The sequence below is a fragment of the Acanthopagrus latus genome, chromosome 7, assembly GCF_904848185.1.
Source record: "Acanthopagrus latus isolate v.2019 chromosome 7, fAcaLat1.1, whole genome shotgun sequence".
NCBI lineage: Eukaryota > Metazoa > Chordata > Actinopteri > Spariformes > Sparidae > Acanthopagrus > Acanthopagrus latus.
In genome coordinates, this window is record NC_051045.1 from 1,923,069 (window position 1) to 1,945,300 (window position 22,232).

Below are 22,232 nucleotides of genomic sequence, written 5' to 3' on the forward strand. Positions count from 1 at the left end.
AAACACAACCGCAAAGTACGAGACTAAAAAACAAAGAGTCCCGGTGCACCTTGAAAGACACACACACACACACACACACACACACACACACACACACACACACACACACACACACACACACACACACACACACACACCCACACCCACACACACACACACACACACACACACACACACACACACACACACACACACACACACACACACAGACACTTTAGGGATGATACAGTATCGTGGATATTTCACTTTTAAAAATAATAATACATGTGTGTATCTTGTTGGCCTGCAGGAATGAAAAAGGAGAAAAAAAGATAATAAGAAAAGATAATTTGTGCACATGACTGACCAGGAGTAATGACCTTTAATATTTTCATACTTCAGTCAGTATTTCAAACATTTCCCAGATTGTAAAAGGAGGCTCAACATGTTCTCTACACTCGGATCTCCAGTATTTCTTTTTCTTTTCTTTATTTTTAAATGTGTGTCCTCCACCTCAAAGTCACCTTCTAACTTTATATTTCTACTAATATGTTGATTTCACCACACGAGAGACTTTTTCTGCAAGTACATGAAAAAAAAAATGGAGTTGTGAAAAATCAGCACCAGTTCTGGTTCAAGCTGCAACTCTACACGAATAGTTCTGCCAACTGAAGACTCGGTCTGGTGTCAATAAGTTCATGAGACCAGCAGCGTCTCCTGTTTTCACACAGTCATATCTGTAGCTGCAGATCCTGATTGAGCAACGATGAGCGTCAGTCTGAAGCTCGCTGTGATATTCGCTCTGATAAGTGGAGACAAACAGAACTGGTAGTTTGTCACCGTGTGCTGCTGTGATGCTGATTCACTGCAGCGTTGGTTGTTTCGACACATGAAGCTCGCTGCCGTCTGGTTGGTCTGTTGTGTCAGATATGAAGACGGTGACACGATGGTTTTGTTTGATACAGACTCATGTTTCACACACAGCATGTCAGGACGTCGTTTTCAGGTGGATGTCTGAAGTCTGATCCAGGATTCCTGAGTCGTTCCTCTGACGTCGGTGTGTTCATGAGCTTTTAAGTTGTGATGTGGGAACAAGATGGACGCTACAAAGAAGATGTGTCATATTTTATCTCTCAGAGCATTTAAACAAAATGTTGATCTGTGTCTCAGATTTGTTGTTTCCCTAAAACCCCTAAAATACAGCTTCACCCGACTTGAGTTAATGCTGATAAATAACTTTTCTAACTAATCAAAGTTTACGTTTACATTTACGTTCGTCCGCCATGTTTATGCAAAAGGTCAATGTCAGCGAGTCGTGTGTTAACATTTCCACAGAGCTTCTGTGTTGCTGTTCCGACTTGAACAGACGCATGTGAAACCACTCTGAAGACTGAAGACTTTACCTTGATGTCGTCTCGTTGAAGACCCCGAGCATTTCCTGTTGCGAAACAGGAAGCTAGATCCAAATAGTAAAAACGCTGTGGCACAGATCTGCGTCGCACCAGACCAGCACCTGGGCCGTCCGCTCCTCCAGATCTGAGCTGAGAGCAAACTGAACAGACCAGAACCGACACAGAACTCGGCCACAGCTCGTTCTACTCTGGCGGGCTGGATCTGGCCCAGACTTGTCATCATGCTGTAAGGTAAATGTTTGTGATGGCAGCTCGTGTTTTTTTGTTTTTGTCTCACTGGTGACGCAGCTTCTTTACTCTACATGAGAGAACAGGGAGTGCTGCTCACGGACAGGATCAGATCCGGGCCGTCCTGGCAGCTCGGCTGGTGGCGTGCACATCACATGCACAAAGACTCGGTGGTCCTCGCTGCAGCGGTCCAGGGTTCGAGTCCAACCTGTGGCCCTGTCATTTCCTGTCATCTCTGAGCTGTCCTATCAAAATAAAGCCATAAAGAATAAGAGCCTCATCATAGCTCATATGAAAAACTAAATAAAACTGTCTCTCTGCTGTTCCAGCAGTCACCAGCTCTGGTTTTCTCTCGCTCCGAGAGGAAAAACTGTTCGTCAGTTGGACACAAAAACAATCCAGCATGAACAACACTTCACGGGGTGGTGAGACTCGCTGGAGGGGAAGTTATGGTTTGACATCTGGACAGTTCTGAGAGCTGATTTCTCTTGTGGCTGTTAAAAAAATCATAATTCCCTTGTACACAACAACATGCAGGGGCAACGTGAGTGAAGGTGTTTGTTGGAGACACGTCAGGACGAACAACAGAAGGCGCCACATGTGCTGCCGTTAGACACGTCAGTGAAAATGTGCTTAGATCTGCAGAACAGAAAGAGAGGGAGAGTTAGTTAGAAGTTGCATAATAATGCTCCTAAAGTGTGATCTTAAAGGAGGGTATTTAAAGAACGCCACACTCACTTTCCAGGATGTAACTGTGAATTCATAGGAGAATAAACTTCTTTCCATAAATAGCAGGAGGCGGGTTGGACTCGGGCCGGGCTGCCGCGGGGGGGAACATGATGTAAACTGTCAGGCAGAGTGCTGTTCCTCTTTAAGGCGGCTGTGTCGGGGTGGGAGTGTTCTCAGCAGTCTGGTTCACTGCCAGCTTCCTTATTTTGATGTGTGTACCGCGGCTGTTCTCTGCAGCAGGTTACCGGCCTGCTCGTCTCTTCGTCTCGCTTCCTTGATTTCACGGGTCGCATCCGACCGATCGGGTGGCGGTTGGAGACCTCAGCTGGGAATCCTCCTCCTCCTCCTCCTCAGAAAAAAAAAAAAGACATTCTTTAAATTTGAGCATCAGTTCTGATGTAGGACTTGTTGATTCATTTGTTTATTTTTAACAACGTGATGAAAACCAAAGAGTGGAAGATGAGATGAGATATCTAAAAACATGTGTGACATGTTTTTCTCACTTGGATTTGTTGTCTTTTATTTCAAATGATTCAATATAAAATGCACAAAAGGCAGGATGCTCATAAAATGCTGCCATGTGCTGTGTAGTTTATCTCAGGGTTCAAACAGGAAGTGCAAATATTAGAAGTCTGATTCCTCTTGTGGCCTCAGCGGCTAAAAACCCTGAACTGACGGCGCTCCAAGGCACTTTGAGATAAAACCTCCCATTAAATGTCTTCATTAGTGACATTCTCTAATGTGTTAATCAATAAAGTAAAATCTGATCTCATCTTACGGGCTGCAGAGGGCCGGCCTTGATTGGTTTTTGTTTTATTGTGTTAAAGAATAAAAAGGCAAAGGAAGGTTTGTTTGTAGAGCCGCTTTCAGCAGCACTTTGAATAAGACGGGGATGCAAAAAGGCAGAAAGTACAAATATTCTTTACTCCAGTAGAAGTAACAGATTACAGGCCCAAGACTGTTAAAGTTAAAGGGAGCTGTTCCTGAACGCACCACAAAGACAGTTAATTGTTGAGTCTCATTCCCAGGACGTCAAATAGACACATGTTGGGTTGGTAAAGCGTCCCGAGCAGCAACAAAGAGAGAAAATCAGAAACTCTCTGCAGATACGAGACACTAACACGCCTTTTCTCCACATTCCAGCCTCCCTCTCTGTCTGTTTACGGTTTCTTACGTCTCGCTGCGTCTGAAAATATATCAGACTGAAGTTACGATGCTGTTCTGAAGCTGCGAGGAGGAGAAAGTTCAGATATTTGTGTTCAGATGTAGAGAGGAGAAGTCACAGAGACACTCGACTATGATAACAGAGTATTTGTCTAGTTACTTTCTGCCTCTGGCTGCAGAACCCGAGGTTCTCCTGCAGAACGTGGCACTGTAACGAGATGAATCACCTGTTGGACCTTCAGAAGGATCCATTTGTATTTGGGTCTCAGTACCAACTCTTAAAATGAGACTTTTCCTACAGATTGGACCTTTAATGTGGAGGCTGATTGGTGATTTCAAATCAATATTCCAAAATAAGAGCATGCTGATTGTACCGACAGACTGTGCTCACACACACACACACACACACACACACACACACACACACACACACACACACACACACACACACACACATCCTTTCTCCTCGCTGTCCGGACACACGAGGACGTTTTTAATTCGCCTCCATGTCTGGATGAAGTGGATCAATCATCCTGATCAGTTTGGGTGAAAACTGCTGATCAGTCACTCATTTTCAGAACTACAGGAACCAGATCTGTGGTTCGTCCTCACTCCGGTATTTGTCACATCCCCCTTTTTCAGCCTCCACGGGACCGTCTGCAGCGGCGCGCGGCGCGTTTTGGTCATTTTTTGGACACTTCCTGCTTTCTGAGCTCGAGCTGCAGCGTGTGTGTGCGTCCCGTCGACCGAGCCCGGAGCTTAACGGGGCTGCTGGTGTCGCAGTTGGCGTGTATTTTAGGGACTACAGCTGCTATATCGCGATATCGTTAAGTAGGCTATTGGTCGCACGAGCGGGGAGGAAATGAGGCGTCGCGCTGCGCTTTGAGGTGCCAGAAGAAGAAAAAGACACACAGGATTCAAACAGGTGTCCGGCCGCCTCCCATCAGCCTGCAGGAGGAGGAGGAGGACAGAGAGGAAGAGGAGAAGGAAGAGGGATGTTCTGAATATCTACCAGGAACCATTCCGCTGATTTCGGGACGTGTCGTTGTGTGTCTGTGCACCGTGCGCTCCCTCGGCTCCGCGGGGATGGAGACCCGGCAGCAGCACCAGGAGGAACCCGCGTTTTAAAGACCCTGAGAGAAAAACAGCCTGACTGTAGAGATAAAGAGGGTTGGAGAGACAGGAGGAAGAGGAGGTGATAGAGGAGGAGGGGGAGGCGGTGACCGACGTCCCCCACGGGACAGGCCGAGCGACCCACGCTTCTAACAGGTGTGTCTGAGGAGGCTCCAGCCTGCACCGCCCGCCTGCACCGCCCGCCTGCACCGCCCGCCCCGGCCGCTCTGCCTCCCTCAGTCTCATTGTTCGCGGTGACAGGAGGCTGATCCGGAGCTCAGCTGGACCGTTTTGGCATCTCGGTGAGCGCTTATTCTGTTTCTTCGTCTCCTTCTTCTTCCTCGCAGCAGCTCTCCATTGGTGCGTAATAGCAGCGAGGAGGAAGGACGTCAGGATCCTTCTGACACGCTGATCCAGTCAACCGCCCGGACTTTGGTGTGTGGATCGTTTCTTTTTTCTGCGAGGAATGGAGAATTTTAACGGGCCGGTCTGATCCCGTCAGAGCTTCAGTGGGGGGGAAAAGACGTTTGAAGATTTGGTTTTTGTTTTTTTCCTCGCCGGGTTTGGACAGCTCGCCCCCTGCTGAGGAGGCAGCAACACGCCGCTTCACCCGGAGTTTAAACAAAAGTGCGTTTTTTTGTTGTTGTTTATCATGACAACCAGGAAAGCCAGCAACAGTGCGTCGGACACGGTGAGCACCTCCACCTCCTGCTCCTCCTCCACCCCCACCACCACCACCACCCACCAGCCCCAGCCGAGGAGCCGGAGTCCCAGCAGCTACAGCAGCGGGGTGCCTGCGTCCGACGCGGCGGGCGGAGGGGCGGAGATGTTCGGCGAATTTCAGGACTGGTGCCTGCGGACGTACGGGGACTCCGGCAAGACCAAGACCGTGACCCGGCGCAAGTACAACAAGATCCTGCAGACCCTCCTCCAGGGGGACGAGGAGAACAGCCACGGCGTGTTCCTGCACGAGAAGGGCAACAACCACATCAACGCCAAATTCAAATTCTGGGTCAAGTCCAAAGGGTTCCAGGTCGGGACGCTGCAGGACGCCAAGAACGGCGCGCCGGACCGACCGGTTCTGTTCGTCCCCATCAAGGCGACGGTTAGTGCACCTTCCTCTTTATCTGTGTCCCGTGATGCATGCGTGCGTGCGCGTCCACCACTGTGAGGTTACCCTTATTTGCGTAAAGAAATATAGTGCGTGTGTGTGTGTGTGTGTGTGTGTGTGTGTGTGTGTCCCGTAACTTTCGCTGGCTCGGAGCCACGACCACAGCACACACCTGTTCACCTGTTCACCTGTTCACCTGCTCCAGCGCGCAGCTCAGCCTGTTCACGTCACCGGCTGACTGACAGCTCACGCGCGGACTCGTGTGTGATCAGTTTAATTGATCGTGTATCGACAGGCGCGCAGGTGTGACAGGTGTCTGACACGCATCACTTTGTTGTATTTATGATGAGATGAAACCAAGAGAAGGAAACAAAGTGCTGACATTCAGCAGCGGCTCTATAAATATCTAATGAGTAAAAATGATGCTTCTGTTATGACACTACTGATGGAAATGACAGTTATGAGGCAGCCAGGCTTCAGTTCCACATCTTCAATTTGTTGACTGTGTTTTTAAATGACTAATTAATTCAGAATTCAACACTGAACGTGAAAACACGAGGCAGAAATTCACTTTATCTTCTTTTTCCTGGAGTTAAAACTTCTCCACACGACCACAATTTCACATATTCAGCGTAAAAGAAACGCAGAAAACAGAAAAATGTTCACTGAGGGTTCGGTTCGGTTTTGTTTTCCTCTAAAGATGAATATTAAAACAGGAGCCACGACGTGAAGTTCAGATGTTTTGGTACATGTGGTCTCATCTTCAATCTGAAGAAGGCTGAGAAAGTGTAAAAAGAGGAGGAAGAGGAGGAGGAAGAGGAGGAGGAGGAGGAGGAGGAGGAGGAGGAGGGAAACATTCAGGTCACCTTTAATCCACCTCCGTCCTGAACGAGCTCATCTCCACCAACAGGTGTCAGGTGTGACGCTGGTGCAACTTTGTGTCTTTGTCTTCTGTGTTGTTGCACTTCTGTCTCTTCGAGGCAGAAAAAAATACTTTCATATCATGAAGAAATGGTCAAATATTGCTGCTGGATCAGAGGACGCCATTTCTCCTCGCGCCACAAATCTAAAGTTGTGTCGTACAGCCGCAGAGGGCCTCGTCTGATTGGCCTCTTCATCGTCCACAGCCAGATGAATCACAGCCTCTGTGATTTGCTAATCACGCTGATATTTTTGGGATGATTGTGAATATGATTTGTTTGGTGTCTTCATAGTTTTTCTTGTCAAAAAATCATTCACTTTGTTTATCATGCCAGAAAGTTCCAACTGTGAGGATTATAGAATAAATCAACTATATCTGGTTAATGGGTTGCATCCAGGATTGGTTTCTCCTTCTAGAGTGATTATTTTCACTAAATCTTCAGGGAACAACAAAGATCTTAATGAAAAATTAAATCCAGCGTCTTGAGGTGGTTTGTACCTGTGGGTGGGTTCAGTTCTCTGCAGATCCTGATACAGATCTGGATCTGGTGGATTGTGTTGTCATGACACCGACACTTCAACACGACACTTTGAAACGGGGAAAAGTTTGCATCACATCGGAGGCGCAGAACTTCAGATCTGTCTTAAATGATAAATATAAGGAGGCGTCTGTACTGTCTGTACTAATAATGATGCTTCTGTTATGACAACACAGGAAATGGGAATGTCAGATACAAGTCAGCCGGGCTCGAGTCCTGCAGGGCGTCACAACTGGGTGCATTCTTTGCCTTTTTAAATGGTTAAGTGATGAGTTTTCAGTAGTAATCATCAGTGATTTATTATGTCTGTCCGGTGGGACTGTGTGTCGATGCTGCAACAGTTTTGAAACTAACATTCGGTATCGATGTGTATCAATATTTTGAGACTTTTGTCAACACGACGAGTGGATTTAAATGTGTTTTCATGGAGGAAAGTCTGTTTTTTCAGCATGGAGACGTAGAAACCTGCAAACAGCAACAATCTGGAGCTGAGAGAAGCATTCAGAACAGTTTCAACGTGTCTTTCGTAGTTTTAGAGGATGCAGCACATCACTGTGGGCTCCCTGAAGTTATTTCACATATTCTGATGTTTTATAGACGGAACGATTAATTGAAGCAAGACATGATCGTAACAATGAGGTTAATTAATGGTTCCTTGCAGCAGTAGAAGAAAGAGTTTACAGTTCTTGTTGTTCACGTCTGTCAGTCATCAGTTCCTGCTCATTTACACACCTCAGCATCAGAGATCAATACTGGTTGTTGATTAGTGTGTCAGTTGATGCTGATGAGCGGCTGTGATCAGCGTACCTGTACCTGTTGCTCACTGATGGGGATTCAAACCCATCGTGTTTCTACTCTTCTCCTTTGACTGACAGCAGAGGCCGGCGGAGTGGAGTGACTCACAGACATGAATGAAAAGAAAAGGGCGTCTTTCTGTGATTGTGAAACACTATATTTAGAAAAACAATTCAGTTCTGTCTGTCCGTCCGTCAATCAGCTGCGAGCCGTCTCAAACAGACTGGAGAGCCTCGTCTGAACGGTTTCTTTGTGTGTGCAGACTCGAGGAGGCAGTCGGGTCGTTCCGCCGGCTGAGCCGACGGGCGGATGTTGAAGCTCGGAGGGGTTTGAGGTGCTCGTTGGCATGGTTACCGCTCGGCTAATTGCACCCCCGTCCCAAATCATTTCATATCATATTCAGATGGAGACGAGGAGACGGGGACGGGAAACCACCACGCGGAGTGTGTCTTCTGTAAATCCTCCTCTCCTCCCTCTCTCCCTCTCTTTCTGTCTGTCTCTCTCTCAGTGTCTCTCAGTGTCTCTCAGTGTCTCTCAGTGTCTCTCAGTGTCTCTCAGTGTCTCTCAGTGTCTCAGTCATGGCAGCAGCAGCAGCAGCAGCAGCAGCTCTGTTGAGTCTGTTCAGTATCTGTCGATCCGGCTGTTTAGACAAAGACACAGAGAAAGAGAGAGAGAGAGAGAGAGAGAGATTCCTCCTGTTCTCTCTTCAGCTTGCTAAATGTGCGTCCGTGTCTTCTGCCTCTAACTGGGCCGGTGTCAGAACCGGTGTGGACGGTTTCAGCCTGCGCTCACTTCCATGTACATGAGGATTTGAGGTTGGCGTTAGCAGGTCGCTTCGCCCGGATCTCACTTCCCTCTGGTGGCGTCAGGCAGAGCAGATACTTTTGTTTAATCTCATCCCAGCACGATGTTGTGGCTGCTGTAAAAACCCTCCAGAACAACGACAACCAAAGGAATGCTGGCCGGAGCAGAAAACATGATGATGTAACGCTCCTTCACCGTGTGTTGAACCAGTGTGGCGCTGACCGACCTTGGTGTCGTCATGCTCTTCAACTTTTACCTTCAACAGCAGCACTTATAAATAAAACACTTCAGCTCAAATCTCTGTGGTGGCTCTTCAGGAAGTGAACGCCTGTCGGTGGCAGTTGACAGCCGTGAAGAGAAGCTGCTGTGTTACTTATTTGTTTAAAACCTCGGCGTCGCTGTGCAGATCGAAGCTCTGCTCTCGTCTCTTTATCTCTCCTGCTACCTGTTGAGCGACGCGTCGAACTAAACGAGATCTGAATGCTCGTGTTTATGGCTCAAATCAGCTTCTTGCTTTCTCTCCGCCTGCGTCATGCTGAGAGGGATCTGACCCGACTGCATCAGCGGCTGATCAGTTGTTTGTACGCAGACACACAGAGAAGCGTGAGGCGATAGAAGTGATGAGTGTAGCGCTCAGCTGATCTCAGGTGCAGAGCGATGAAGGGAGGAAAGAACTGAGGAGACGTCTCTCTCTTCTCTCTCTCCTGGGGACTGTTGGGTTGACTTTGCAGCCAGCGCTTATGAATGAATGCATGAGGAGTTAACAGTAAAGGTAGAACACACAGGTGAGACACATTACAGGTTGCTAGTAATCAGAGTTAGTAGAGACTGGTGAGAATATAACTGATAGAAAGTGTCACAGAGCTCACGCTGGTCCTCTCTCTTTGTTTAGATGATTTCCCTCCAGTTATACGAGCTCTCAACCTGTTTCTCTGCCTTTTTGTAGATGTTTAAATACTGAAATCACGTCTTTACACAACTGCTGATCCTAAATAGTGACCTTGTCAGAAGTATTATTTGCATCGTGGGTGTGGAAGTTGTCAAATGTCATTCGCTCAGAGATTCGACGTCACAGTGATTCACTTCTTCTGTGTCAAGAGATGAAATAAAAGAAGACGCCTCTCGTCTAATGGTTTAATGTCGGCTGCGGCTGGTTGAAAAATGTGTTTTTATGAGTTGAGTGCTCTGTTACTGCTTACTGCCTGATTGGTCATTTAAATACCACTTATAAATATGGTAAATGGATTTTGCTTTTCACCCGTTCACATGCTGATGGTTGCCATGCAAGGCAGCAACTGGTCATCAGGAGCAGGATTCTTCGACATGCAGTTGGGGGAGCTGGGGATTCGAACCAGCGACCTTCCGATTACTTAGATGATGAATAATTAAATTCGGTTCAGTTTGGGCTTGTCATCGGTCAGGTGTTGTTGCCTCCTGGTGAAGGTTTCCGAGTCATCCGAGTCAGCGCTCATGGTAACCGTAGATTTGGCGAAAGTCTCGCAAGAAGAAGCAGAAGTTGTTTCTTTATTGTGCACGTTTGTACAAAACAAATCATGCTCTTAAAACGTGAAGATGCTCCTGTTAAGGTGTGAAAGTGATCACTCTCTCATCTTTTGCAGGTTTTTTATTTATTTATTTCACCAAAAAGTGAATGAAGTGAGAAAGCTGTCGTGGGCTGTTAAAGTCTTCTAATGAGACATGTCAGACGTTTTGTGGTAAACACTTTAATTAGACTTCTGAGCATGAGGCATATAGTCACCATAGAAACACTCCTTCATGCAAAGTTAACTCTCACCCATCTGTTCAAACTTACATCAAACAAACCTTTTTACATTTTTGAACACAGCTTTATTTTTCCCTTTGATAACTCACCATGAAATGAGGCGTCCAGCCGTCTTCTTCTTCTCTTACACACAACAGAACGCTGAAGTTACTCAAAAAAAAAAAAAAAGAGGATATATAATAACGAGTTTGTTTTAACCTACTGGTGCCGGTAGGAAAAAAAACCCCTTCAGTTAATTCAAGCGGGCACTTTTTTAATTAGCTTAATTAGTAGAGCGAGCGGCCGTGTTGCTGCTGGGAGTCTCTGGTTTCATGTACAGTCCTGATTAATGTGAAGTGCTCTTAAAGCATACAATCACCAGGACATGTCTGTATAATCTCTACCCATCATGGCTTTGTTTTCAACTTCCTTATCAATACTGAAGTGTTTCATCTGGTCCTGAATGATCCTTCCAGTCACACACAGGAAGATTACAGGTGTTAATTCAGGATTGTGTGGTGAAGTTGCATGATATTGGAGAAGTGTGACACAGGAATGGACTCTGTTGGGACTCTGTGTTTTAGAATATCACGTTCATAAATCACACGACTCGTCAGCTTCCTCTGCTTCGACGTCTCTGCCCATCATCAGTCTGCAGCCTCCTTCTTCTGACTTCACTCAAGACGAACTTGCATCTCTCTTGAAGCCTGAAGATTAATGTGACTCGATGCACTTTTGCAGTTGGTTTGCTCGTCTGCACAGTGACGGTCTCTGCAGGACACAGTGAGCAGTTTCTCTGGTGGCAAACGCAGTCTGAAGTTCCAGCAGAAGGAGGAAGTGCTGAGTGGTTTGTTGGGACTAATAATAGTCACTATCTAGACAGTCGTGTCAAGTACATGTGATGACTGCTTCCCCTCTCTTCACTGCAGACAGAGGAGGGTTGGTCAGCTCGAAGCCAAACGTAGAGCGAGTCCATCAGCTGCTCCATCAGCGAGGCGTTTCCTCTCAGTGACCAGCGCCGCTCAGCCTCTGACCTGCTGCCCTCTGCTCTCCACTCACAGACCGTCATTCTCCCTTTTTTTTTGGAAATACAAGGAGTCAATCAGAGAGTAAAGTCACAATACTGAGGAGGGACGTCACCGTCAGAACCAGAAACGAAAATACTTTATAGATCTTTTAAGAATATAGACACCACAGTGCTGTTTAAAGAGCAAATATGAGACAAATCTAAATGAAGATGATAAGAAGTAAGAAAGAAATTTAATTTATTGCCATTTGCACAGTTACAACATGTGACTCAGTGTCACTCAGCAGTTTTTCATTCCCGTGTTCTTGTTTTTTAATCTAACACCTCCTGTCTGAACATCTCGCTGTGTCTCTGTTAATTAACTCTCTCGTTCGTGTGGATGTGACTTTATCGAGTCGTGATTCTGACCCGAGTGCAGCTGCTAAATGTCTCGGCGACTGTTAGACCTCACAGCTGATAAACACCTTTCAGACAGTTTACACTGGGCTGCTCGTTAGTGATGCTACCTGTTGCTTGCTTGTAATTTTAGGAACTCACAAATCAGCGCTGCCTTTCTGATTAGTTCTGCTGCACGGGAACAAAAGCCAAACGTCTGCGATGTAAACTGTGATGTCCTGAGAAGGAGCTGCCGTCTCATTCAGGAAGAATCAGCTGGGTCAGATCCACGGAGCGGCGCTGGCTTGGAAATGACGCCAATAACCAGCGTTGCCTGTGCTCTTATCAGCACTGTGGTGGGATGGAAATCAGTATGTTTAGGTGAAACAGATGGACGAATGAGACCTCATTGTGTGTGTGTGTGTGTGTGTGTGTGTGTGTGTGTGTGTGTGTGTGTGTGTGTGTCCTGCCTGCTAACAGACACAAATTGTCCCAATGTGGAATCATGGGAGGAGGAGGAGGGGCGAACAAATGACTTGCCTTCTTCATCTCTCTCTCACACACACACACACACACACACACACACACACACACACACACACACACACACACACACACACACACACACTCGAACTGTCCTGTGCATCTGGGGGTCTGATCGTCTGTGTGTCTGTTTAAAGCAGGGACAGCTTAATTGTCGTGGCCCCTCTATCAGGCCTCAGTGATCTCTGCTATCTCAAAGAACCCCTTATTCTGTCATTATAAACCCCCTAAATTGACAGGAATTGGTAGGACTCTGGTGTGTGTGTGTGTGTCTGGTCTGTGTGTGTGTGTGTGTGTGTGTGTGTCCTACCCTCCCTTTGACCCTAACCTATCATAAGCCTGTGTGAGTAAGCAACTGTTCATCATGGAGAGGTTATGCGAGGGCCAGATCTTGGGTGAAGCGGCGGGCAAACTGCCGCAGAACAATAGAGACACTAAAAAAATCAACTCTGTGATGTTTTCAAGAAAACTTTGAGCTGCTGCGCTGACAGCACAGGCTTTTGGCAGAATAACTTTAAACAGCAGTGCATGCTGGGTAATGTGACCCTCTGTCAACCTTCCTGTGACCCCGTGTTTGTGTACAAACAGGAAATACAAACGTCGCGCTCATGAAGTTCGTCTCTGCTCACCTCGGTCCTCGGCTGGAGCTGACTGTCACACATCCAACTCATTTCACAACATGTCTGCTCACAGTCAGCTGATCAGTGTTGTCTCGGAGACTCTCGCTGTCAAGTTGTTGAGATATATAGTGATTTTAACAGATTAATTCACTTTAACTCGTAATGTTTGAATGAATTATGTCTACAATCTGCACATCCATCCTTCAGGCTGCAGAGAAAAGTAAAGATACCAGATTATTTAAGTTGATTAGTGGCTTCACCCTGAGGCCTCGTCATACCTCTGACCTGTCAACACACCATGCAAAACACTTTAGCTGAACCAACAGTAAACATAATATCCATCTGTTAGCTACAACCTCTGATCCTTTAGAGCCAGTCCTAGTCGCTGAGAGGCGGGGTACAACCTGGGCAGGTGGGCAGGTAACCATCAGACAATCACACTCACATTCGCAGAGAAAGTCAGCAAACTGCATGTGAACTGAGCAGCTGAAGGGAGCACAACCTCTTAAACTGGTGCTGAACGCAGCAGTAGAGATGCTTCAAACTGCAGGTTGGATTTGTAGTTCAGCTTAAAACTGAAACAATAAGTCACTTAATTGATTAACGGAGAAGCTGGCTAAAGACTTTCCAGATGTTAGTGGACCGACCGGCTCCAGTTATGACACTGACATGAGTCCTTTCTCGGAGGTTGGAACGTCCCAAATGATATAACCACCATTTAACAGAAAAAAAGTCGTTATGGGCCGCAGTGCATCACGTGACGGTGTAATGACACAGTTTGACCACTAGGAGAACTCATTTCTGTCGTCTCGTTTTCTGATTTTCTTTTTTTTTGCCCTGAGTTTCCAACGTGGAGCCGGAGTCAGCAGGAGAGATGATCAAGGTAAATGTCATCTGGTCTCACCTTGTTTATATGTGGCGGACCCTGCCGCCACCAACCAAGCCCCCCCCAAACAGTGCTCTGGGGGCCCCATCATCCTCCTCATCCTCCGAGAATCCTCCCCCACCCAGAAACTGCACTGTGCCTCTTTGTGTCGGCAGCAGTTAGTTCCTAGAAAGTGACTGCTGTTGAACTGATGCTGTAGAGGTTACAGCAACTCTCACACACACTCACACACACACACACACACACACACACACACACACACACACACACACACACACACACACACTAGCGTGCCTACCTAGTCGTTGTCTTTGTTTGGTGGATCAGTGCAAGTGTCAGATGTCTTGGAGCACAATGGAGGCAAACCCCCCACTGTCAGAGAGAGAGAGAGAGAGTGTGTGTGTGTGTGTGTGTGTGTGTGTGTGTGCTCAGCTAAACCTCTTGGTGAGCAGCTGTATGTTGTTGACTGGTGGTGTAATTATGTTACTGTGAGTCCAGAGTGTGTGTGTGTGTGTGTGTGTGTGTGTGTGTGTGTGTGTGTGTGAGACTTCATTAAAGGGTCGTACCACTAAATAATATAAGATTATGAACGTGTCTGCTTTGTGTAACTGTGACTCATGAACACTCATCAACATAAATGTCATCAAAATAATATATATTTTTTTCATTCTACTTTTATTAGATAGCTGACAGTGTAGAGCCGAGCAGACAACAAGAGGGGAACAGTTCAAGTGTAAACCCACCGTTACTTCACCGTTGATTTGTGGACGATCTGAAGTGTTGGGCAGCCATGAGTGACGACGTCTGGACGAGAGGGTGGAGCTTTACAACTGTAGTTGTAGTCTACGGTTAATTAAAACTTTTTAAGAAATAGTGAAAAATGTGCCCAGAGTGACGTCTTCATAATACTTCTGTTGTTCGATCAACAGTCCAAACCACAAAGAATCCTCCTTTACTGTTTATAAATGACAAAGAAAAGCAACAGCTCACATGTAAGAAGCAGGAAACAGACACTGTTTGACATTCTTTTTTTGAATATTTACTGAAGTGAAGCCTTTCTAGTGAATATTTTAATTTGGGCTCAGGTTTTGTGTTGAGAAATGTGGTTTCACTTTCATTAAATGTGTCTTTTCATAAGCTGTATACATAGATATTTATTTTTAAAAAATGGCGGCTGCCATCTTGGTTTTTGTTGCCATAGGCGATGATATCTGGGTGAGAGGGTGGAGCTGAGGAGATGATGTCCAACAAGGTTAGCATACCCTGTGTTACTGTTTTATTTGACTGTAAACAGGACCATAATTTACCAAATTTACCAAATGAACATCTTGGTGATCTTGGAGACTTTAAACTGACAGTTTATCAGAAAACTGTTTTCTGAGGAGTTGAATGAAGTCAGAAGAAGGATCAGTCACTGGTGGAATCATTAGAAATAAAGCATGTCTAAGGCTGTGCCCTGTAGTTTTACCATCAGCTGTATGATCAGTTCCCCACATTCAGAAGTGAACCTGGGACAGTCGTGATTAATTATGTATCGAAGATCTTGTCCAATATTTTGTGGCTTTGTTGTTTTACAGTCATGTCTGTTGAAATCTGGCTGTAAAACTGTAATAATATTAGCGACGTCCTGCTCTCTGTGTCTTTACTGAGGATGATGAACATCTTTTCAGGGATCTTTTTCTTGTCTTGTTCTCTAATGTTTCATTTTTACCACCTCATATAACTGTAAATGTATCTTGTTGTTTTGTCCATATAAGTTTGTCTCTGCTGCTCCAGTCCTTCATCTGCCTGAACGTCTCTGTAGTTCCACGAGGAAGTCACGGAGTTCATCAGCAGCAGGGAGAATCAGAATGTGGAGATATTTTAATCTTGTGTGTCTGCAGTGCATAAATCAGACACACACACACACACACACACACACACACACACACACACACACACACACACACACACACACACACACAAGTATGTTGCACACTTTCAGTGCGGTGATGTTCGATGATGCGTGGTTGCTCATCTTCGTCAGTCGAACACAGTTCTGGTTTAATAACGCAGATCAACACATCCAGCGTGCTGTGGCTTTACACCTGTGACACCTGCACCTCACTCACCTTTTCTGTCTCCGACTTCAGCCAACAAAGTAAAGTTTCTGTTTTAATTGGTTGAATTTATAAAAGAAAACGATCAGAACGTGATTACTTCTACAAATCGTGCTCGAACTGTTAATTGGTGAGGCTGAATTTAGAAGGTTGCTATGCCTTCAAACACCCAGCGGTAAATACAGCACGTGAGCGCTTTTGTGTGTTTAAAATAACGAACTCCTCGTTATACCCTGAGCTAATTAAAAAGTCATATTTTTATTTTGCTCTTTCACTTTAAAACTTCTTGTTTTGTAGGTTTGCGTTTATGTAAAGACGGAGATAAAAAATAATGATGGTGACGACGGCAGGAAAGTTTAAGAGTAGTCGTCAACTGATCCATCAGACTAAAACAAGCTTTAATTGCTTAAAGCGATGTGATAAAAACATACGTGTGTGAAGAGGCGTTAAAATTATTTTCATGATTAATGGTTACGTATAAAAATATTTATAAAATAGTGACGTTTTCATGACGCTTGTTTGTCCAACCAACAGTCCAAAACCTAAAGATACTCTTTGTTTACCATCATAATGACGAAGAAGAGCAACAAATCGTCACATTTAAGAAGCTGGAACCAGACAATGTTTGACTTCAAAACTTATTTAGTGGATTTCATGGATCAATGTCGAGATTTAATTCCGGTCGGTCAGTTCGGCAGGAAGAAGAATCGTTCATGGAATCAGGTCACTTAGTTCGTGGTAAAGAGTCGTACAGGCCATCTTTACTGGTTATTTGTGCGGCTGTATATTCAGATGTTGGCTGTTTTGGGGTTTTTATATTTTCTACAAGGGATTTTCAGAAGGTCGCGTCTTATGTATAAAAAAATCGGAGATCCAGAGTGGAGAACTGAGCTTTCTTTTTTTTTTTTTTTTTTTCTCGGTAAAAACAGACAAAATAGCTGCTAATTGGCGAAGTGTTGGAGCGGTAGGAGGGACTTCTCGACTGCTGAAGGCACTGGTACTTTTTATTTGGGTCAGAGACAATGATAGATTCGATGTAAAGGCGGGTTATCGTCGCTGCTGGATAAAGTACAAAAGGATCTTCAGTTTGTAACAGTGCTGGTATTTTTTTTTTTAGCAACACGTACACACACAGCGTATATTTTCAGACAGCCGTCGGCTCGCTTCCCCCCTCGGTGTTCTCCTGTTACCATGCCGACGAGCTCGTTTGGCCGCAGCAATGGTGGAAAAGAAATTAACACCAGTATTAATTAGACTGCAAGGCTTCAATTTCCACCTTCGTCCCTCCAGCCTCCTCCTCCTCCTCCTCCTCCTCCCCTGACCTTCTCCTCCCTCTCATCACTCCCCTCTCCCACCTGAAAGGCAGCCTGGCATATTAACACCAGCCACCAGGCATAATTAATGAGACCAGTCAGTCACAGTTGGCCTTCTGAGATTATGAACAGTTCCAACTTCCAAAATGATACACTCTGTTCCTGCTTCATGTAATTATGTGTTATGTAAAAAGACGTCTGAGAGTGTCGACGCTTTTAGTCATTTTATAGTTTAGTCTCTTGCTGCTCTTCGGGTTCAGACATTTTCCTAAAAGTCAGATTAAAGACACATTTGATCCAGTATGAAGCTGTTTGACCAGCACTGTTAAACTACCTCACTGGTCAGATCACCTGCTGTCACTGCTTTTGCCAGTCGTTCAGTAATTGGAAGGTTGTTGGTTCAAACCCCTGAAGTACCCCTGGGTGAGATATCGAACCCCAAAGCTCGTGACGGCTGTTCTGTCTGTGTGTGACTGTGTGCGTGAACGGCTGCAACCATATCGCCCGAATAAATGTTAAGCTAATTACGTTTCTGCATAAACCACAGTTAAAGCTTAAAACTGAATGTTTCTTTGTGGAATTTTGTGTTTCTGTCTCATCACATCACTGTGTTCATGCTCTGGTCAGGTTAAGGCACAAAAACCACCTGGTTGGTGTCAGAGAACGTCACGGTTTGTCGCATATTTTGCTGTTTTTCATCAATTTCACACAGCTGTCAGAGGTCCAACAGCTCTGTATTCGATATGCATTGCCCCAAACCCATCCCTGGTCCTGAACTTCAGCTGTCTACAGTCGCTCTACAGAGCTCTATTCAGAGCAGTCTGTTTCTGTGCCTGCACCTTTAAATGCTAATGAGCTCCGTCTGTCCACGCCCACTTGGAGAGCCCTTCCTGCTACGTCACTCTCAGGGAGGGGAAGCCCCTTGCCTTAGCAGTTAGCATGCGCTAATGTTTACGGTGGATGTATATATGTATCGCTGTGGCTCGCGGAGATTTATTCCTTCAACCGAACCAGTTTGACCCAGAACCGGACCCAGAAGGAGAAGCTGCTGAAGAAGTACAGACTCTGTGGCTGCGGCAGGACGTTTCAGAATGGTTAGTGTGTCTGTATAATGTTAGTTTGTTCGTATGTGTTGTTACAGTTACTGCCGTGAAGCTAACGGCTAACAGCTAGCGAAAGCTGTGTTTGTCTCCAAACTCTTGGACACTGTTCGCATCGTCTCTGTCTCCAGTCTGCATGTTTCCAGACTTTTTACTGTGACAACAAAGCTCCATCGTAATATTATTAACATTAAACTCGCTTCTAACTCCATTACATAGCGGACCGAAGCGGAGCTAACTAGTTAGCCAGTTTCCAGCTGACTTCACCAGACTCGTAGCAACTATAAATACTATCAAACCGCGGCGACACTTCTCGGTGGCTCGGGTGCAGTTTGCTGGGTCCGGTATGGTTGGTACTGATCCTTTTACGAGGGTCAGTGTCGAGGCAAAGCAGCTTTGTACTGACCCTCGTTACTGAAGCAGTCCGACGTGAAGCGATTAGCAAACACACACAAGCTAACAGAACCGCAGCCGCCATGTTGTCTTAAAATATGAAACACAACCACTGTCTCCTGTTGTTCTGTAGCTGGGACAGAATATAGACACTGATGTTGATTTATACAACCAACAACAGCGATTTGTGTGTCCAGTTCTGTGAAACTCTGCTGTCTCACTGCTGGACACACCGACCTTCACCTCGGGGATGAAGCCTCCTCTCAGATATCTCCTGTCTCCGCTCAGAGGAGGCGGGACTATGATAATGACTCCTTTAGTTACGTGACAACAGGAGCAGAATCTGACCAGCCTGTAGGAGCTCCGTGGTACCAGTGGGGCTGCAGAGATGCAGGAATCACTGGTTTTCATTATTCCGGGAGTTGGCAGGCTCAGAGAGGACCAGCTTATATATGTAGAGACCAGAGAAAACCTGTTTTTCATAATATGGGACCATTAAAACATCTGTTCTGGTCACCACAGTCACTGATGGAGGCGTCAGTAGGCGTCCTAAAACGATCCAGCGGTGAGATTGGGAATGTGGTCGGCTGTTTTACAGCCTTGTCGGCCTCTTCGCTTTAAATTTTCTGTCTTTGTTTCAGCTGCTTTCAGCCTCAACAACTCGAATTAATGATTTTTCTTCAGCCGCTGTCGCTGCTCACAGACCAGCTGACGCTGCTGTCACACCTCTACACATCAGCTGACTCCATTCTTCACTCCTCAACTGTTCAAATACTCCAGCTGACATTTCGATTGTCAGCCTCAACAACTGTCACTACTCAGTCGACGTGCCCCCCCCCCTTATCAGCTTTTAAACTCTCAGTGCTTGCATACAAACCGATATCCTCAGCCGTGATCACCCGGCTGGAGGATTTGAGGTCACCGCTGCCTTTTGAATTTTAATTTGTTGACAGTGTTTGCACATGAAGGTCTGAGCGTCACAGTAGATCTCTCAGCCTTTTGACAGTGAAATATCAGATCTTTTTATTCTCGCATGAGTCAATCAGAGCATCCACTCGATTAATGTTAAAAACATTGAAATGGATTTGGTTTATGTGAATTTGCAGTGAGCTCCCGGGACAGAGAGTCATTCAGACTGTCTTATAGAAGATAAAAGGATGAACACAGTTTAGTGTGTGTCCTGTCTGAGGGCATATTGTTGCTGCTTGTCTGTTTCAACCATGTGATATAAAACTTATTGGTAAATCATATTGGTCATGTGGTTTATGTTGATCAGAGTGTGTGGCAGTGAGACTGAGTTCAGGTGACTTTAGGAGCGACAGTCCTTCTGTTTCATGGTCCAATCGGCACTCAGATTTCAAATGTTTTTTCCTGTCATTCCCGGTGTCACATATCTTTGTCACACATGGTGAAGGGAGAGGATCAGGGAAACCGAAACATGTCGCAGTGACAGCAGGAGCGCCGTCGTCCCTGATTACCTGCAGTAACAGCTGATGCGATAACCTGTCAGCAGGAACGGCTTTCATGCTGCAGGCGTGTGGACGGTCCGGCGTGTCCTCGGTCGTTGCTGATCTCGTGTTTTCAGTACGAGAGAGCGCGATGGTTTTAAACAGCCGTGGACACCTCCTGTGCATGTGTGAGCGTGAGTGTTAGACTCTGATCGGTGCGAGCTGTTTGTTTCTGTACTTTCTGTCCCGCAGCAGACGGCCGGTCGTCTGCGGCGTTACTGTGGTTTCTGTACTCGTGTCAGTCTGAGATGTGGCTGCTCTCAGCGAGGTGTCTGCTGACAGTATGTTCTGATAAGATCCACCATGTGTCCTCGCTCATGGATCTGTCTACAGTTTTCTCTCTGGCCACACAAATATCCTGAAACACTTTCCATAGAAGTCAAACGTCATCAAATCTCACCGACTGGTGTTTTTATTAGTCAGAATTTTTTGCAGCTTAATCTGAAAGGATTTCTGTTTTAAACAGTATACTTTAGGAGGTAGGAAAGCCCCATGTGTCAGTCATAAAATGAATTATGTCTGAATTTGCTGGTTATTGTTCCCGCCGGCTCTTTGTCGCACTGTCACGAACGCAGCCGGCGTTGATAACACCTGAGCTTTTCCTGTCATGTTAAGTGAAACGTGTGCGCTGGAAGAAAAAAGTGTTTCCTACAGAATCACAGAGCGACTGTGCAGGTGGTCTGTACGCCACCGCATCATTCAGCCGCTGGACCTTTATCACAGCGGCAGCTGAGCCGTGTGGAGACGAGGCTGGTTGTTAACGAGGAAGTCGATCGAAATGATCCAAACTGAGGTCGAGTCGAGTGACGTCGGCACCGCGTACGGACTTTTACAAGAGAGTTCGATCAGAGATGTTACAGTCATCGGACGGATCAAACAGTAGAAATTAAAATGGCTGCTAACGGCCCTCTTCTTCTTCTTCTTCTTCTTCTTCTTGTTGTTGTTGTTGTTCTTCTTCTTCTTCTTCTTTTCCACCTCCTTCTTCTTCCTCTTCTTCTTTATCTTCTTCTCCCCCTTCTTGTTCTTGTTCTTCTCCTTGTTGTTGTTGTGTTGTTGTTGTTCCTCTTCTTCTTTTCCTTCTCCTACTTCTTCTTTCTCTTCTCCTCCTTGTTGTTGTTGTTCTTCTTCTTGACTGATGCAACACTTTCATTCCACTTTCAGTCACTCAGTCATCAGAAGTTTCAAACAGCTGCAGACACAACAAACCGTCTCCCAGGAGGTTTATTCATTATAAAGGGAGAATTATTTTATAAAGAATGAGTTTCTCAGGTGGAAACGTCTGTAAAGTGACTTGTTGAGACGTATTTCTGCGCAGTGAAATGAGTTTCCTGCTGTCGAGGATGACACCGCTGTGAACTGTGAAGTGAAGGACGATTCATTGTGTTGTCAGCCAGCATGAATACACTGTGCGTGTGTGTGTGTGTGTGTGTGTGTGTGTGTGTGTGTGTGTGTGTGTGTGTGTGTGAGAGAGATAAACATTGAGAAACGAAGACTTTCAGCCTACACTGTCAAAATCTTTCGCTGAACTAAACTAATCTTCTGAAAAGAAAACAAGCGAGTGTTCTGAATTCAGACGATTCATTTCAGCCTTTTATCGTATTTGAAGATGTTAGTATTTTAAAAGGGGACATCTGTAGGTTAGGGTTAGTTGTTTCCTTTCGTGTGCCACAAATATAATGTTTGATTGTCTCAGTAATTATCCAGTCATGTTTAAACATTAATGTCTCTCCTTCTCATCACAGTGGTCTCCTCTTTCTGTCTGAGAATATATTTTAGTTTTTTACTAGGATTCACCTGTTCAGCCTGTTTTT

General features: G+C 45.6%; 1 protein-coding gene and 1 long non-coding RNA gene across 5 annotated transcripts in view; one reads left to right on the plus strand and one right to left on the minus strand.

Moving 5' to 3' along the window:
• Positions 1-342: 342 nt before the first annotated feature.
• LOC119022945 lies at positions 343-4,650 on the minus strand. Of its 2 annotated transcripts, none has more exons than XR_005076131.1 (3): positions 4,525-4,650; positions 2,358-2,694; positions 343-2,258 (listed from the first exon to the last, which is right to left on the minus strand). It is a non-coding gene; the product is annotated as an uncharacterized LOC119022945 (long non-coding RNA). The 2 variants fall into 2 exon arrangements; XR_005076130.1 differs by having other exon boundaries at positions 2,358-2,697; positions 4,525-4,639.
• The window catches only part of LOC119022944 (nucleolar protein 4-like), a 148,692-nt gene continuing 130,028 nt past the window's right edge, over positions 3,569-22,232 (plus strand). Inside the window, exon 1 of one of the 3 annotated variants that reach the window (XM_037104427.1) lies at positions 3,569-5,730. In XM_037104427.1, the coding sequence (XP_036960322.1) occupies positions 5,278-5,730 (453 nt within the window). In that variant the 5' untranslated portion in view covers positions 3,569-5,277. Of the gene's footprint in view, positions 5,731-18,343; positions 18,515-22,232 lie in introns of those variants that run through there. The other 2 variants (XM_037104425.1, XM_037104428.1) reach the window with 2 other exon arrangements.